Source organism: Callorhinus ursinus, unplaced genomic scaffold (assembly GCF_003265705.2).
Source record: "Callorhinus ursinus isolate GAN/ISIS: 27379988/994484 unplaced genomic scaffold, GSC_fseal_2.0 scaffold39, whole genome shotgun sequence".
Classification (NCBI taxonomy): Eukaryota; Metazoa; Chordata; class Mammalia; order Carnivora; family Otariidae; genus Callorhinus; species Callorhinus ursinus.
In genome coordinates this window covers 15,493,265-15,512,494 of record NW_027397101.1, presented here as the reverse complement: position 1 = coordinate 15,512,494, position 19,230 = coordinate 15,493,265, and the positions used below count along the sequence as shown (strand labels likewise).

The 19,230-nt window shown below is 36.5% G+C and overlaps 1 protein-coding gene across 1 annotated transcript; it reads right to left on the bottom strand.

Annotated features, from left to right (window-relative positions):
* Nucleotides 1–8,194: 8,194 nt before the first annotated feature.
* On the bottom strand, nt 8,195–8,788 carry LOC112836247 (chorion-specific transcription factor GCMa-like). The gene has a single exon (XM_025887878.1). The coding sequence runs from the start codon at nt 8,786–8,788 to the stop codon at nt 8,195–8,197; it is 594 nt and encodes a 197-aa protein (XP_025743663.1).
* Nucleotides 8,789–19,230: the final 10,442 nt, after the last annotated feature.

Genomic DNA, 19,230 nt, shown 5'->3' with positions numbered 1-19,230 from the left:
ATGAAACTAATAATACAGTATAAGTTAATTAAAATGAATTTAAATGAAAAGAAAGAAAAAAGTGATTTATGCACTACCATTACAATAATATAGTTTTCTGACTTTGTCAGAATATATTTTTATATTTTCCTTTACTGTATATATTTACCAAAATATTTACTATATTGCTAAATATAGTAATATTTACTAAATATATACTAAATATATACTAAACATATTTGTTATATTACTATATATATAAATATATTTAGTATTATGTACAAACTTTATACTTTCATATGCTTTATATTGCTGCTTAGTGTCTTTTCATTTCAACTTGGACTCCCTTTAGCATTTCTTTTTTTTTAATTTTTTTAAATTTATTTATTTGACAGAGAAACACAGGCAAGAGAGGGAACACAAGCAGGGGGAATGGCAGAGGGAGAAGCAGGCCTCCAGCAGAGCAGAGAGCCTGATGTGGGGCTCAATTCCAGGACCCTGGGATCATGACCAGAGCCGAAGGCAGACGCTTAATGACTGAGCCACCCAAGAGCCCCTCCCTTTAACATTTCTTGTAAGTTGTTGTGGCAAACTCCTTTAGATTTTATTTATCTAAGAAAGTCCAGTTCTCCTTCATTTTTGAAGGACAGTTTTGCTCCACCTAGTACTGTTAGTTGGCCTTTTATTTTTTTTAATTTCAGCCCTTCAAATATATCATCCTACTTTCTCTTTTTTTAAAGATTTTAATTTATTCCAGAAAGAGAGAGAGCACGAGCAGCAGGGAGGAGCAGAGGGAGAAGCAGACATCCCACTGAGCAGGGAGCCTGACCAATCCCAGGACCCTGAGATCAGGACCTGAGCAGAAGGCTGTCACTTAACTGACTGAGCCACCTAAGAACCCCTCATCCCACTATCTCTTGACCTGTAAAGTTGCTGCTGAGAAATCCACTGATAATCTTATAGGGTTCCCTAGTATGCACTTTTTTCTCATAATTTTTATGATTCTTTTATAATTTTGCTTTTATAATTCTGACAATTTGATTATAATGTGCTTTGGTGTGGATGTCTTTGGGATCAGCCTATTTGAGACTTGTTGGAGTTTTCAAATCCTTATGTCCATATCCTTCTTTAGATTTGGGAAGTTTTTAGCCATTATTTCTTTACATAAGGTTTCTGCCTCTTTCTCTCTCTCTCTCTCTGCTCTCTCTGAGACTCTCAGAATGTATATATTGGTCTATATCATGGTATTCCATTCATCTCTTAGCCTTTCTTCACTCTGACATTCTTTTTTTTTCTTCTTCCTCTTACTGGATAATTTCAAATGACTTATCTTCAAATTTGCTGATTTGTTTTTCTGCTTGATCATGTCTACTCTTGTACCCCTTTAGTGAAATTTCAGTTCATTTATTGCATTCTTCAACCACAGAATTTGTTTGATTCTTTAAAAAATATATTTTCTCTCTCTTTGTTGAAATTCTCATTTTGTTCATGTATCATTTTCCAGAGCTCACTGAGCCTGTTTATGACAGTTATTTTTAATTCTTTTTACGTGGTTCATATACCTCAACTTCTTTTGCTTGGCTGCTGGGGATTGTCTTATTCCTTTTGAGTGGGCTATTTTCCCCTGGTGTATGTGTGTGTCCTTTGTAATTTGGGTTTGGTATCCACACCTGTGAAAAAAAACCAGCCACCTCTCCCAGTCTTTAGGGATGGGCTTCATACAAGGAAAAAGACATTACGCCCAGCTATTGATTTTTGCACCTCTCAGACCTTTTATGTGGGTAGGTCTTCTCTGCACTTATGCATGTAGATTCCTAATTAGAGGGATTTTCTGGTTTCTGGTTTTGTTTTGTTTTTTCCAGGATCTTGTAATCTCTTATTCTGTTGGTGTCTGTCTGCTGTACCATGGGTCCTCTGGAGCAGTATACCACTCAGTTCTTTTTTGTTCTTAGTGGCCCAGGGCATTTAGAATCCCATCAGCACTCTGCCAATGGTGAAATGGAAACCAGTCCCTTGGGCCGTGTCCTGAAAAGCCAGGACCTTGGGCACATGCTCCATGGTCTCCTCTTTCCTCCAGAAGGAAAGGCTGCTGAGTTGTATTGGCCTCTGTCAACTGTCTGTCTAGAAAGATATAGCTCAAAATATTAAGAAATAGCTAACTCTGAGGGCAAAGTGTGATTATTATATATGTTTATATTTCTTCTCTATATTTTTGTCTTCTTACAGTGACAATATATGTGTTATGAGAAATTTTTATGTTCTTCCTGATGTTTAGGTTCTTTTTTGATTTGAGACATCCTTTCTGGTCTTCAACCCATGTACTGATTCCCCTCGTTTACATACATTTCTATATTTTTTACATACATTTCTAAAATGAGTGGAAACTAAGAGGTCTTTTCATAATGGAAGGGTAAACTCATCTTAACAGTAAAGCGCTTGTGGCTCTTTTGTCTCATTTTCATCACTGATAAGGAAAATAGGCATTTTTATTTTTAGCAGTAAGTAAATTACCAAGGCACATCAATATCAGCATTTCACTGAGTGATCACATCAGAGCCTGTTTGGAACAGGTCACATTGAAAAGAACATTGATTTTAGCTCCAGAACTTAGAGTATATTGGAACACTATATAGCTGACTGCCACAAAATAACCAATCCTATTTACTTGTGTCACCCTGGTACTGTGTATAATATGTTATGCGTATTTTTATATTTATAGAAACCTCATAAGCTAATTGTTTCACAAAGCCAGTTTTCTGCTAGACTGGATCTTTGTCCAGGTGGTTTCAGCTATCACATGATCCTTTTTTGTCCCCTAATGTGTCTGGGCCTTTCTAGGTTACAGAGCTTTTCTTTATCCTATTGCTCCTTGTTGTAAACCAGTAAGGTACTGAGGCCTACTAATGACCCAATTTTAGGAGTAAAGAAATATTACAAATATACAGAAGTTTACAATGAAATGTAGTAAGAATGGGATCTATTTATTTTATTTTCACAGATTCCAAGCCTAGTGTTCTTTACCAATGTCCACATTGCCTCTCTGACCATTTACCATGTTCCTATCATGTCAATAATCATCACTCTCATTAAACCAATCTAGCTGACCAAATCATGGAAGCCAGACCCATATCCTACCTGCTTATATACCATGTAGCCTAACACAGATTCTATTTTATCCAAAGACAAAACCAGCTGGGCAGTGGCTTATGAAAACGAATGAAAAAAAATTGTTCTTGCAGTATCTGGGATTCATCTAAACATAGTCACCATATTTACCTCAGCTGTACCTCATTTTTTTTTCTTTAAAGGCTATCTTTGAGGTTCTCAAATTAGGCTGGTTTTATATGTCAGGAGAACAGAACGTATAGGGAGAATGTTATTGCTCCTGCCTAAACCAACCTCGTATTGCTCTGAATGGAACAGAGGAGGTGACCACTCCTAGATCTGGGAAACCCTCCAGGCTGTGAAAGATCTGGAAGTTTCCCAGATCCTTGGTATCTTAGCAGGACAGCAGGGAACTTTGCACAGAAGGGTGCAAAGGCTGACCACCTTACTTTTGAGCCTGAAGAAGAATGGAACAAAATGCTCTTAAGTTCTAAGAGTGCTCCCACAAGCACATTTTTGTCCATTTTACCCAATTCAAAATATTTGGAATATTTGGGTGATGGTTGTCTAGAGTAACTTTTAATCCCAAAGACTTTATTTTTTATAATTTCTCTTACTTTATTTCAATTTCATTTCTTTTGGAAACTGAAGTTACAGATTTATTTCTTTTTTAATATGGAGTGTAAATTCAGAGTTAAATCTCTGAAAAGTATAATAGTATTGTTATCAAAATACCATTATTGTGTTATATGATAGTCACAATTTATATTTATTAAACATAAAGTTGGCTTCTATTGTTCTAGGTCCTTTACACACAAATTTTAACCCACATAACTACCATTTATTGTTTATATTATTATCCATCACTAAAAAATGAGGAAAGTTTTCTTAAAAAATGATGTCTCAGATGTGAATACTCATTAAAGAAAATACTTTTATATACAATCTCATTTACTCATATAATGTAAACCCCAGTCCATCAGCCAGAACTTAGTCCCATGGTGCCACGTAACTGCGAGGAAGCAGGGAAATGTAGTCTTGCTGTGTGCCATGCAGAAAAGGAAACGAGATCTGTGGATGCCACAAGTGTCGTGTGACTGCCATACCATTGTGTTACGTGCTAAAGAAAGAAAGAATTTCAATATTTGAGAATATAGAGAAAGACAGAAATATCCTTTTCTTCCCCATCCAGTTTTTAAAGCTAGCATACCAAACACTAATGCCAAAACAAACAAGGAGAGCATGAATAAAAAAGTTCATGTCCAATTCCCTAATGAACATAATTGTAAAATGCAGAAATGAAATATTAACAAACTAGATCTAGCAGTGTAGAACAAAGGTAATAATACATTATGGCCAAATTGTATTTTCCCCAAGAATACAAAATTTATTCAAAAATTAGGAAATGATGACTTTTAAAGCTTTATGTAATCTGTGCCTACTGCCTTTGTCCCAATCTCTACTATACTCCCAACCCTTGGACTCTGGTGCAAATGCATTCATTTCTCCAACTGGCTTTTTCAAATCTTTACATCTGATAGTCTCTTCACCTGGAATGCCCTTCCCTGGAACTTCCCAGGGATCACTCCCTCATTCATTCAAATGTCACCTCCTCAAAGAGGCTTTCCTTCACCACACTCTCTGAAGCAGATTCCTGTTACTCTCTTTCTCCTTACTTAGCTTGACTTTTTTTTTCAAGGCACTTAACATAATATTATTTATTTCTAATGTCATCTGTCTGTCTTTCCTACTAGAATGTAAACTTCCTAAGAACAAGGTTTTTATTTTTTAGCCAGTGTTTCTAGCATGGAAATAGTGATTGGCACATGTTAGACATCAACAAATATTTATTCAATGAACAAATGAATATATTTTCATGCATTTTAAAATAACATAGCTGGTCAAAGGATACAAACTTGCAACTAGAAGATGAATAACTTCTGGGGACCTAATACATAGTTTAGTGGTTATAGTCAACAATACTGTATTATATACTTTAAAGTTGCTAAAAGATTAGACCTTCCATGTTCTCACCACAAAAAAAAAAAGAAAGAATAATTATGTAATGTGAGAGAGGGGTTAGCAAACCTAAGGAGGGAATCATATTGCAATATATAAATGTATCAGATCAATGCATTCTATACCTTAAACTTACACAATGTCAATTATATCTCAATAAGAAAAATAAATAACAGAGATTCACAAAAAATAAAATTAGGAAATAAAATGAACAGTTTGAACGTAAAAAATATCATCTTAATATTAGCCCTTCAAAGCCTTTCATACACAGTTCAACATCTATTCATATACAAACATGATATCTAATAGTAAGTAACCCAAACTCTTCTCTTTAGAACCCAAAAAAGACAAAGATGGTTTTTATCACTATTTATATTTAATATTGTACTGGAGGTCTGAGCCAGTTCTGTAAGGCAAAGAAAATAAATAAGAGATGCAAGAATTAAAAAAAAGAAGAAACAATCATTAATTGCAGACAACACATAGTATGTCCAAAAGAATAAAAATCCCCAAAGAATAAATTGTTAGAAATAAATCTTCAAGTGTGTAGATAGAAAATCAATGTACAGTAATCTGTTGTTTTTCTAATATGGTAGCAACAGAGTGAAAATGAATATATTTTTTAAACATACCATTTATATTATCATCAAAACATAAAGTACCTGGAAATAAATCTAACAGAACATTTCCAAATTCTGTACGGAAAGACTTCCAGAACTCTATTGAAATACATTTTTAAAAAATGGATAAATGTATCATATGCATGGGATGGAAGACTCAATATTGTTTCAGTTTTTCCCTAATTGATCTATAGAGCCAATACATTTATAATTTTTATCCTTTCAATGGAATTTGGCAAAATAAATGAAACATTTATGGAACTACAAAGGGCTGAAGACATCAAGACACTCTTGAAAACCAAACTGGGTAACTGACCTTACCACACATGAAGATTTAAGAAAGCCCTAGTAATTAGGACTATATATTGGTGCCAGGGATATAAAAATGGTCAAATGAATGGAAAATTGAACCCAATAAAAGTCAGATGCAAAAGAGACATTTGGAGTTTCACTGAGCAGGTACTATAGATCAGTGGAGAAAACCTGGACTTTTCAATAAGTGGAACTGGGACAATTGATTATACATATAAGAAAAAATGAAACTAGATCACTACCTCACAAAAAAATCCATTCCAGGTTACTTTCAATTATAAATGTGAAAAGTAAAATTATAAAAATTTTAGCAGTTATTATAAAAGAGTATTTTTTTAAAGATTTTGTTTATTTATTTGAGAGAGAGAATGAGAGAGAGAGAGAGCACATGAAAGGGGGAGGGTCTGAGGGAGAAGCAGACTCCCCGCTGAGCAGGGAGCCTGATGCGGGACTCGATCCTGGGACTCCAGGATCATGACCTGAGCCGAAGGCAGTCACTTAACCAACTGAGCCACCCAGGAGCCCTAAAAGAATATTTTTATATCCTCATGATTTCTGAAACAAAATCCAGACAATAAAGGAAAGACTAATAAATTTAACTACATTAAAATTAAAAACTTCTCTTCACCAAAGAAACCATAAAGAAACTGAAAATAAGAGTCACAAAGAGATTATTGCAACCATATATAATCATATAAAACCATATATAATATATAACCATGAATTATTGAAATATAAAGAAGAACTCATATAAAGGGATAAGAATCAGATAAACAGCCCAACAGAAAACCAATCAAAAGATATAATCGGTACTTTGTAAAAGGGAAAGTACTAATAACTAATAAACTAAGGAAATGGTATTCATGTTAGTTAGTAATCAGGGAATGCAAATCAAAACCATTATAGCATACAACTATATACCCATAGAGCTGGAAAAATTTAAATGTCTAATAACTGACATCAGATAAAGCATGGCCCTGTAGTTTAGACCAAAGATTTGTGATGTTATTCTGACAGTAAGGGGATCCACTGAAGAGTTGAAAGCAAGGGTGGGATCCAATTAAAGTTCTGAAAAGATTCCTCTAACTACATGGATCTGGATATGGATATGGAATGGATCTGGATAAGAAAATGGTTGACCATATCAGATGTTGTTGAGGATGTGGAAGATGGAGAATTCTCATCTGCTGCAGTGCCAATTTGGAAAATAGTTTGACATTTTCCAGCAAATTTGAAGATATGCATTCCTTATGACCCTAGAATTCCACTCTTGAACCCTACTTTAGAGGAATTCTTATTCACATTTACCTGGAAACTTACACAGAAATTTTCAGAGCAACTATGATACAATAGCCCTAACTGGAAACAAGGCAAATGTTCTTCTAATACAGATTGGATAAGTAAATCATGGTATATGCATACATTGCAATGCTGTATTACAAGGAAAATGAAGAAATTACAGCTACACACATCCACATGGAACTCTATCAACATAGTGTTGAGTGGAACAAGTAGATAGAAAATATATACAAGGTGATTCCATTTTCAAGTTCCAAAGAGGCAAAGTTAAACAATGTGTTATTTAAATATTAAAACCCATAAAACTAATGTAAAATGCAGAAATGACTAACATATGAGTTGTGAGTTATTTATATATATATATTTATGAAGTAGTAAATTTATTTCTATAAATAAAGGAAGCATATTACCTTCCAGTTATTCACAGGGAAAGAAGCTGGCTGAGGATTAAGTGATCTGCTTGTTTATGTAACAAGAGGGTGGGGGTAGAGAGACTATGACAAAGTAGAGTGAGTGGGAGGAAATGCCCTTCATTTTGTCCCAGGGCTGTGAGAAGGGTTGAGGAACCAACCATTTGGTTTCAGGGGCTCACATGTCCCTATTAACAGACCCAAATGACATTTTTTTTCTACATAAGACACTTTTAGAACCTCTAGGGATGAACTGGCTCCATCTCTGTCCTCATGAAATGCGGAGCACTGAGCAGTAGTAAAATACCGGAATTAGCATCACTATTAAGCAGACAAACCCACAAACCTATGGTATGATGCCCATAAAGCCATAAATTTCACATAACAGTTTGGCCTCTCCAATCCCCAACACTGCAGGTGTCCAATGTTTTCAGAAACTTCCTGGTTATTTCATCTTGGTAGAGTGTGCTTTATCTTTGCCTCTGGGCTCTCCTTCAGCTTTAAGGGGACAGAGGCAGACGCCGTGTGTACTTTCTTCATTGTTCTTCTTGCCTCGGCTTCCAGTTTGGTTTCTGGTTTTGGATGATCGTGCTCTCCCTTTGACTGTAAGAATATGAAGCGTCTGTCGTGCTTCCCGAAGTTGGTGATTGGGAAGCCCCCATGGCCTCGGCAAGGAATTAGCTTCAGAGGCCCGTCACAGTTGGGACAGCGTTTCCTCTGCTGCTTCTGCTGGGCTTTGTCACAGATGGCAGGTCGCAGGTAGATCTTCCGCCCCTCCTCGGCGGAGCAGTCTCGGCTGCACACCACCACGCCCAGACAGGACTTCTTGAGGATGCGTGAGTTGTGGTTGTTGGTGTTGCGCATGGCCCAGCTGCTCAGGTGCCGCTGCGCATTCCTGTCCTTTGAGCTGTAGATGTGCTTCTCATAGGAATCTGGCGATTCCTGGAACCAGTTGGTCTTTTTCACATTCTGTGGCAGTTTCATATCATTAATATCCCAGCTTAACATCTCCTTGTCCTCGGAATCAAACTCTTCAGGCTCCATGACAGGTCACCCATAGGTTTCTGCCTGTCCAATTTCCCGCAGAAGTGGTGGAGAATTTTCCTTTCAAAGGCGTTTCCTACCGTTGGGTCAATCCACTCTTGATTCAAGCAGCTTAGACCTGGAGACTGTTTTCTGACATTTTGTCAGGTTTCAGGGTTTCCTCGATGAAGTTGTAGTTGAAGAGACTGGAGATGAACTTCATGAGGCCTGACTGGAGATTTGGGGCAAAGGAAAGTGCTGGAAGAGAAGTTCAGGAGTTATTTATATTTTTATAGAAAATAACACGAGTCCATATGAATATTTCTGTTATATAGTTTTGAAATTACTTGTGCCATAATAGAATACCTTTTTGTTGGTAGTATTCACAAGAATGTTTCCCACAAGAATATAATAATTAAATAAATATTTATCTGCATGTAAGATAATTATAGCGGTGAAAAAAAGTCTCTCCATCTCTACACTAGAAGTGATTGATTTAAGTGAACTTCAAAAATTTGATATTTGTAATTTGTTATTTAAATGTCATACAGTGAATGATAGCAAAACAAACCAAACACCCCTTACATCTGTGTGGAACATTATTATGTACAAAGCACTCTTCATGAGGCGAGAACAAGAAATAATATTTATTGAGGAGCTAAGATGTGCATACATGGCGTACTGTGGTAGTCTCACAAGCACTCTAGGGGGATATATTTTTTAAATTTTATTTATTTATTTATTTAAAGATTTTATTTATTTATTTATTTGAGAGAGCGAGAATGAGAGACGGAGAGAGAGCACATGAGAGGGGGGAGGGTCAGAGGGAGAAGCAGACTCCCCGCCGAACAGGGAGCCTGATGCGGGACTTGATCCAGGGACTCCAGGACCATGACCCGAGCTGAAGGCAGTCACCTAACCAACTGAGCCACCCAGGCGCTTCGGTGTAGAAACATTATGTTACAATGTTATAATTTGGGGGAGATTAAGACTGAAAGATATTAGGTAACTTCCCAAGTCAGACATCCAAAGCCAAATACTGTGTGATATCACTCATATGTGGAATCCAAAAAAGACAAACTCAGAGAAACAGAATGGAGTGGTAGTTACCAGGGCCAGGGAGGTGGGGGAAATTGGAGATATTGGTCAGAGGGTACAATCCATTTATAAAAATCAACAAATTAGGGGATCTAATGCACATCACGGTGGATTATAGCTAATGATGTTGTATCATCTACTTGAATGTTGCTAAGAGTAGATCTTTAATGTTCTCACCACAAAAAAATAAGTGGTATCTATGCGATGGGATAGAGGTGATAGCTAATGCCATGGTGGTAATCATTTTGCAATTTATAAATGTATCAAATCAGCACATTGGCACACCTCAAACTTATACAATGTTCTGTGTCAATTATATATCAATAAAGCTGTGGAAAAGGAGATAGTAAGTAACTTCCCCGAGTTACTTAAGAACCAGGTAGAATCCTGTATTTTGAGGTAATTTCAAACTCTTTAGGCTGTCTGAAACCAGAGCCCATTCTTTTATTACTGCAGGGGCTGTGGAGTATCATTTGGGAAATGTCAGAGACTTAGGTATTTTTTTTTCCTTTGGCAAAGTCTTAACAATTTTTTAAGAAATGAAATGAAACACCTTTGCGAGTATACTTGCTCATCCCAAATCTAACTGAGCCCACCCTCCTCTCATCTTAATAATCACACTTCAATGACCTCCTAAATGCCTGTAAATGTTTGAATTTTCCTCTCCTACATCAGCTCTGTTTCTCCCAACAGCTGATCTTTGGAATGATTCTCTAAGGCAGGAAAAACCAGCCACATTTCACAGGTGGGGAAACCAATTCTCAAGGATGTTATGAGGGATCAGAGTCAAAAAATTATACAATTTTTAATTGAAATTGCTTTATTTCTAAATATAAAGATACTCAAATTATAGGGAAATTCATTCAGAATATTAAATCTGAACCCCCCCCCCCAATTACAATTAATTTGTCCGATTTCTTTCTCTGCCTAGGAGAAAATAAATGGATGAACTTCATTGCTGTCACAGGCATCCTGGCTTTGCTTTCATATTAATTAGTGGATCTTTTGCCCTCTCTGGAAAAAGAAACTTAACACCATCCCAAAGGAAGGGATTTTTCCTCTCTAGATTTCCTGATGTGAAATCCATTCCTCTAATGTTTTCCATCATTGTAAGGGCGTGACACTTCTATATAACATTTGTTCTCCCACCACGCTAAGAAACAAAGAAAAAAGGATGACTTTTATCTTAGCTCACTGAAAATGATGACTTTATTACTATTAGATTTTTACCTCAGATAATGGAAACAAAATATTCCCCTGTCTGCAAAGGACCCATAATGATTTTCTGTGTACTTTTGTGAAAGTCGTTGGGTGGGAGGAGGGATTGTGTGGGAAGGGAAGAAAGTTTAGTTGAGAAAAGTAATGGAAAAGAGCAAAGTATGAAAGGATAAAATTCTAAGGGATGAAGAATAAAGAGCCTAGCATAATTTTAGTTAAAACATTGAGACATTCTCTATTCCTCTAACCTGCAGATCGTGATTTCAGCTTTTAAGCTTTATGTAAGACACAAAAATATCCAGTGCTGGCACCATGCTCTGCCTAGCTGCACAAACATAAGGTTTCTCTGTACTTAGGAAACTAAGAAGTGCAACCCTCAGCACGATCAAAGAACTGCTCTCCTATCAGCCTGAGAAAATGCAGGAAAAAATTACTGATAGGTCATTTTCCCAGGGGACTCATTTGAAAACACTTGGCAAACTTACAAAGAAACTGGAAATAGCATATGAAGGCAAACATGCTAAGCAGGTACCACTGAGTATTTTAATATTAACAGTGTCTCTTACAGAGAATAGCCAAATGACTGTGATTCAAACTGATTTATCTGCAGTTAATTATTATGAACCAGGTACTGGAGTTTGGTTTGAACCAGTGAGTTAGAATAGCTAATACAAATTTACAGGCTGGGGAAACCAAATATTTCCTTTAAGAGAATGACATTTTCTTGCAATTAGATTAACACATCATCACAATATGGTAATAATTTTCATCAAGGCACTTTGCCAACGTTAGTGGTTATGGACGGGTTCTGCTTCACTGAATTTTCCCAAAGAAACTTGTAAGAGAAAAGAGCTGAGATCTTTTTAAAAGTGTATCAAGTCACCATCATCAGTAAAGCAGAAAGGAATTATTTACTTATTTGAGTCACTACAGTCTTTACTAACGCGCCTTCGTGGTAAACTGGCTGATAAATGCAAACTTTATAAGGCACTATATTGGGGATACAGATGGATACCTGAGCTTACCCTCCCTCTCCCAAATGGTACCACTATTCTGAAGTGGATGGGTAACCCTCTAGTTCTGATTGTCATATTTTTATTACATTAAATATGTTGTATTAATTTATGGGTTTTCAAAACATCTCCCAGTGTTCTGATTTTGGAATGTGACCATATTTGTCAATACTAGTAGGGCTATTTAGTGGAGAACAATTTGAATCGTTCATTATGTGATTTCCCCATGATTTGTCCATCCCCCTATCGATGAAAACAAATTATTTCATTATATTTGCTATTGCTATTAGTACTACATGGAACATTCTTTATGTTTATCATTGTTATGTATGTCAGCATTAATTTATTTCTCTTGGATATGCACAAAAGATAAAGCCAAATTGCTCTTCAAAATGTCTGGACCAGTTTATACTTCCACCAGGATGAGAGAGATAACATTTCTTCACACACTTTCCAACACCTGGGATTTCTAGGCTTTTTATAAAGTTTCATAAATCTGAGGGGTAGGAAATTATCTTTTGTTATTTTATTTCTGTTTCCCTCACTACCAGGAACTATCATTTCACAAGTTTATTGACCATCTTGGTTTCCTATTTCTGTCAAGTGGCTGTTCATAGCCTCTGATGATTTTTCTTGTTGCTTGTCTTCTTTTTGTTGATTAGTTAGAATTCTGGGTGCAATACTTTTGTCAGTTATATTTATTTAAATAATCTTGACTCACCACTTTTGCTTGACTTCTAATTTTGCTTATGGGTCTTTTGTTTTGAAGCTTGAAATGTATGTTATTGAAAATGTCATTTTAAATTTGTGATTAGTATTTTTTGTATCTTATGTAGGACATCTTTCCCTAAGCCAAGCTGATAAAAGTATTGTATTAGTTTTTTCTTTCATAAGTTTTAAATTTTACTCCTTATAAGAAGGCTTTTTTCCATCATGAGTTGAAAAAGTCAGCACTTTCTAATGCTACTCTTTCAGATATAAAGTTCTCATTTATATATGTGTGTATGTCTGGGCTCTCTATTCTGATCCATTGGTCTATCTGTTTATAACCATGGTTATAATTTATACATTTCCTTCTAACTCCTTGTCCAAACTTTCTTACATTTTGGTTTCTTTATTCTTCCAAATGATTTTAAGGTTAACTTGTACATTCTTTGAAAAACTCTATTGAGATATTGATTGGTGTTGCTTTAAATTTTGATTAATTAAATTCACAGATTAATAGCATCATCAATATTGTCTGTCGCCATCATTTTGATAGGTCCTCTTTTTCATGCTTTTGTAAATTTTTAAAACCTTTTACATATAGATTTTCCACTCATTTTTTTTGTTATATCCCCAAGTAGTTTAATTTTTGAGGCAATTTTATATAAAACATACTTAATTACTTTTTTGATTGGTTCTTGCTGGTATATAGAAGCACACACACACACACACACACACACACACACATTGAGTGTTTTTATTTACTAAGTGCCTGTTTTGGATTGTGTATGTGGTTTAGCATATTGCCTGCAGATAAAGACAGATGTTTTTGTTTTTGTTTTTCATTTTTTGAACCTCTTCATACTTTTACTTTTCTTATACTTTTTAAAATTAAAAAATTATTTATTTGAGAGAGAGCAAGCATGAGCAGGGGGAGAGGCAGAGGGAGAGAGAAAGGGAGAAGCAGACTCTCCACTGAGCAGAGGGAGCCTGAGCGAGCTTGATCCTAGGCCCCTGGGATCATGACCTGAGCTGAAGGCAGACTCTTAACCAACTGAGCCACCCAGGTGCCCCTTTTCATATCATTCTATTTAGAGTCTCTAAATGATAAAATAGAATTGAGAATTCTTATTTTGATCCTAACTTCATATTGAATGCTTCTGCTATTTTATCATTAAGAGTATGGGCTAGTGGCTCTAAGTGTATGATGAGTGTCGTGGACCAACAGTATCAACATCACCTGGGAACCGGTTAGAAGTTCAAATTCTTGAGCTCCACACCTCGGCCCTTTCCCCTACTGAGGGGAAGGGGATGATCCCAGAAATCTGTGTTTTTATAAGCCCTCCCCCAGGTTATTCTCAGACAAATGATAGTTTGAGAGCCACTCCTCTAGGTGTATCTTTCATCAGGTTAAGAGAAGTCATTTATTGAAATATAGCTGAGTTTTTTTTATGTAGAGATGATACATTTTGTGGATTTTTTTTTCTGAATCTCTTAAGATCACAGGGTGTTTTGTTTTTAACGCATGAATAAGATGGATTATATTAATGATTTTTTTAAAGACTTTATTTTATTTATTTGAGAGAGAGAGAGAGAGAGAGAGAGAAAATGAGTGGGGGGGGGGGGAGGGCAGAGAGAGAGGGAGAAAGTGGCTCCCCTTGAGCAGGGAATGCAACTTGGGGCTCAATCCCAGGACCCTGGGATCATGACCTGAGCCGAAAGCAGATGCTTAACTAACTGAGCCACCCAGGTGCCCTATATTAATTTTTAAAAATAATTTAAAAATATCATTGTACTTATGAGACAGTTTCTACTCACTCATGATATACCTTTTGTGGTTGTGAACAGCATTAATTATCTTTGAAAAGTTAACATGCAAATTGGAAAGCTACAAGGACTGAACATCTAAAGTCATAACAAAGTGTTATTCAGCATCCTGTTTGCTTTCTTCATGCAACATATCTCAGTTTGTAGTTATTTGCTTGTTTTGGTCTGTTTTGCTATTAGTACCTGCTTCAGAAGGGCAGTTAGCACATACCTGACGTTGTCTGATTGCCTGTGTGTCAGCACAGGGCCTCATTCGAAGCTAGTACTTAGTAAATGTGCTGGAGGAATGAGCCCTCTCGCATGGTTTGTGCCGTGAGATGGGCCACACATGCTGGATTCTCCTTTGGTTTTATGGCATACTGTGTTCCTTATCCTGATGACTTCACTTCCTCAAGAACAAGTTAATATTCTATCCACATGACTCTATATTATGTGATGTCTGAACTGGGCTTAGGTTTCTGAATTTTCAGTGCATATATTTTGTTTAATGAGCTGCAAAACCTGGTCCAAGAATATTCTGAAATCATGTGTGGTGAGAGGTAGTTGCTCAAGAGGAGACACACCTGATTTCAGACACACACTGGCTGGGTCCCTTTTGGCAAGTTGCTTCATGCTTCACCTCATAGAGCACTGTGTCCTCCTTTGCACTGTGGGATAATAATACCTACCTTGTAGGATACCATTATATATGTGCAGCCTGAGTGAGAAATTAATAGCCAATATTATTGAGTGCTTATTCTATACCCAATATAATTTTTAGAACTTTATTTGTATAGACTCATTTAATCAGTGAGTTCATGCAAATGTGGTGCCTGGCACCAAAAAAAAAAAAAAAGGGTAAATAAAAGTAGATTTACCAGTAGGTAAATGGAATTACTATGACTGAGCTGGTTTATATAAAGGATGATCCATTACTTAGAGTTGCATAGCATCTATGTGGGTGATATACAACTTTTTAAACTCTTGACTTCTTTAATGTATGGGCTGTAAAAAGCTGCTGGACTCTGAAGATTGTGGTTATAAGCAGGAATGGTTCAAGCTGTTTCAGACCTTAGTACTTGATTAGTGGAGCCTTTCACACCATTTCTTGACATTTATTTCCATGTTTATGAGAGAGAGGATCTCAAGCAGACTCTCCACTGACAATGGAGCCCAAAGCTGGGCTAGATCTCAGGACCCTGAGATCATGACCTGAGCCAAAACCAAGAGTTGGGCACTTAGCTAACTAAGCCACCTAGGTGCCCCTGAAAGTAGATTTTAAAAAGTTGTTCAATGAGAATATAGGCTGTAGATAGGAAATGAATGTGTATCAAACACAGTAAAACTGAATTTAAAATAACTTAGTAATGTGTAAGACATAGTTCTTGTCTTCAGGAGCACCTAGTACCTGTAATAACAAATAACCTATTTGTTAATAACTTATTAATCAAATAAATGATTAAAAGACATTATGATTTTATATAGATCTTGCTGGTATTTATTATTTATTACATATCAAAGGCAGCAAAGAATACCAATTAACAAAATAAATGTTTTTATTTTACTTATTTATTTTTAACAAAATTAATATTTCAAATTATACTGTGTTCACTTAAAAACAGCAAGATTGGATGGTTCAAACAGGAAATTCTCATTTAAGTGATTATAAAGTCTGAAAGCAAACAATAATTTAAATAGGCTTCCAATTTCTCCATCCTTTCAATTGCAAGGACTGAAGTCACTCAGAAAATTGACTCTGTGGGTGGGGCAATTCTTTAGTGGAGACAATGGAATCATAGAAAAGAAAAGGGGACAATCCTGAATCACTCATCAACATGAGTTTGTGTTAGGCTTTAAATTTCTGTCCAAGTAAAACAATTCAGCAAAGTGATTTAAGAATTATGCAATACCAAAACTCTGTCTTGGTCAGTGGTCAGCCTACATTAGACTGAAAGAAAATAAAAGAAAAATATGCCCATCCAAGTTCTGACCATTCATGAGCAGTACCTGATACAGTTTACTCAGAGGTAAATGGAATTACTATGACTGAGCTGGTTTATATAAAGGATGATCCATTACTTAGAGTTGCATAGCATCTATGTGGGTGATATACAACTTTTTAAACTCTTGACTTCTTTAATGTATGGGCTGTAAAAAGCTGCTGGACTCTGAAGATTGTGGTTATAAGCAGGAATGGTTCAAGCTGTTTCAGACCTTAGTACTTGATTAGTGGAGCCTTTCACACCATTTCTTGACATTTATTTCCATGTTTATTTGTTAGTCACTACGATCTGCTTACTCTTTGGAGGCTTGCTTCTAACATGAACCTTTCGGCTTAGGGCTTTTCAAACTATCCTAGAACATATCCTTCAATCATTCATTCATCCGGTATATATTTATTGAGTATCTACTATGTGTCTGGCACTATCCTAGGTGGTAAGATACAACAGGAAACAAAAGAAATGTACCTGAAATGCTTCCTTAATTCCTTCACCTCATGCCTGGCAAACCCCTATTCATCTCAACCTGAATGCCACTTGTTTAGGAAGCCTCCTAGTAGATTAGGCTTCCAATATATATATTTTTGTAACTCATTATATGTTCTTCAAAGCACTTACTACAATTTTAATAAGGTAGTTACTTGTAAAAGTAGGCTCTTTCTGGACTGGTACTATGTTCTGTCTTGTTTACCACCAAATTCCCAGAGTCTATGACAGTATCCGGCACAAAGAAAAGGCTATAATATAACTCATTTTTGAAGAAAATTTGCATGCGGTAGATTTATTTCAGGTTGGATTTCTGACATTTTAATGCAGCAGCATTATGTGATATAAAAACACTTTAATTTACTGTTTCATCCCTCCCCTGAACTCATCCAGGTCATTGATTCCGATGTACCGTAGGTGCCCCAGGTCTCATTCTTTGAAGGAGGAAGCACTGAAAACCCCTGCCCCTCACACACGTACTCGCCCAGGTTCCATGTTCACATTTATTTTCCTTATTGCTTTTGCATATTTGTTTATGTTTTTCTTTATGCCATGGGGTCTGGAAAAACTAGGAGAGTGTCACAGATAAACCTCATTGAGCACTTAATTAATGACAATGAGATAGCATCAGATATCCTGTGGTTCTCCATCTCTCCCCATCCCACACAACTCAGTATTGCACCATATCCAACAAGCACCTGCTATGTGAAGTCCATTTCACCTCCAATTTCTTTATTCTTAACTAGAGCAAAATAAACGTTGTTTCTTTCTTTCCATTCCAGCTTTTCTTCTTTATCTGTCTGCCCCAGGACCAGCTATATAACTCGTGGGGCTTACTGCAAATGAAAGTGGGGGCTCTTTGTTACAAAATGAAAAATGTTAAGCCCCTGACAGCTGGGCATTAAACCCAACTTGGAATCTCTCTAAGTGCAGGCCCTTGCTGCTGCACAATGCACACGTCCAGAGATCTAGCCTTGTCCCTCTTTAATTTTATTCTGCCCCTTCTTTTCTTCAGTCTCCTTCTATCTACCCCCTATTTCCTTCTCTCTGACAGACAGCACCATCTTTTCTTTCCCCATGAATATTTCCATTTCCTGTACTAGGCAAATTGAGATCAATCACTGAAAGTTAAAAATGGAAATAAAAAATCGTGTGGTGTTGTCTGATTTTGTTTGTAAAATCAACACCAATTTCACCGAGTGTTTGTTATTTGATTTTAAAACTGTTTTCTTTGAACGAACTTCTGAGTGATGATGACCAGCCTAATACCATTTGCAGTTTCTAGCTTTATTTTTCAAAATAAACTGCAGCAGGAAATTCTTCTAGGATCGCTGTTGTGTATTTCTGGTTTTGCTTTACAAAACTGGCAGATTATAAGGTAATGGGGCGAGAAGAGTAATGCATCTCTGGGGAAAGATCTTGAAAGTATACGTTATCCCCACCATATGAAGCCAAAATGTTTGCTACCATCCAAAAGCTGGATATTCCAGCTCTAAAATCATGACCTGGAAGTCTTCTTTCAGGACAATTTTAAATGTCTTACCTAGTTTCTTCAGGAAACAGAGTTTGAGGCGAAGTCCCATGTGGACTATTTTCATTAGGAAGTACAATTCCAGGGAGGAGGAACAAAGAGAAAAAAAGTGAAGCAGGTGGAGCCAGTATAAAATTTTCAGTTTAGTCTCATGGAAACATTCGCCAAGGAGCTGATGAACTATGTCATGGGATTGTTAATTATGTGGGAGAAGGGGGAAAGAGTTTATTCAGTAGCTTCTCCTTCCTCCAGGTCCACAGTTTGTCCTACAGGATAGTCACTCCCTTGCACACATGGAAGTGTGAGCAGGTCGGTGAGCCATGTCTCTTGCAGAAGGCACGAGGTGCTGTACTGATATGAAACAAACTGTGTTAACTTGAGCTTAAGAGAATCAATTGGAATTTAGGCAAAGCTGGTCATGACAGCAGAGACGAGTTAGAAAAAAGGCAATAGGCGAATATGACTTCAAGTATGGCATGAAGTAATTTGATACACCATGTTATTGAAGACTCCTTAACAGTTCCAAGGATCTATAATATATAATTTTTCATTTCATTGTTTCACTGTTGTACCCTGATCTAGTGAAACATTTCCCAGTTATTCGGC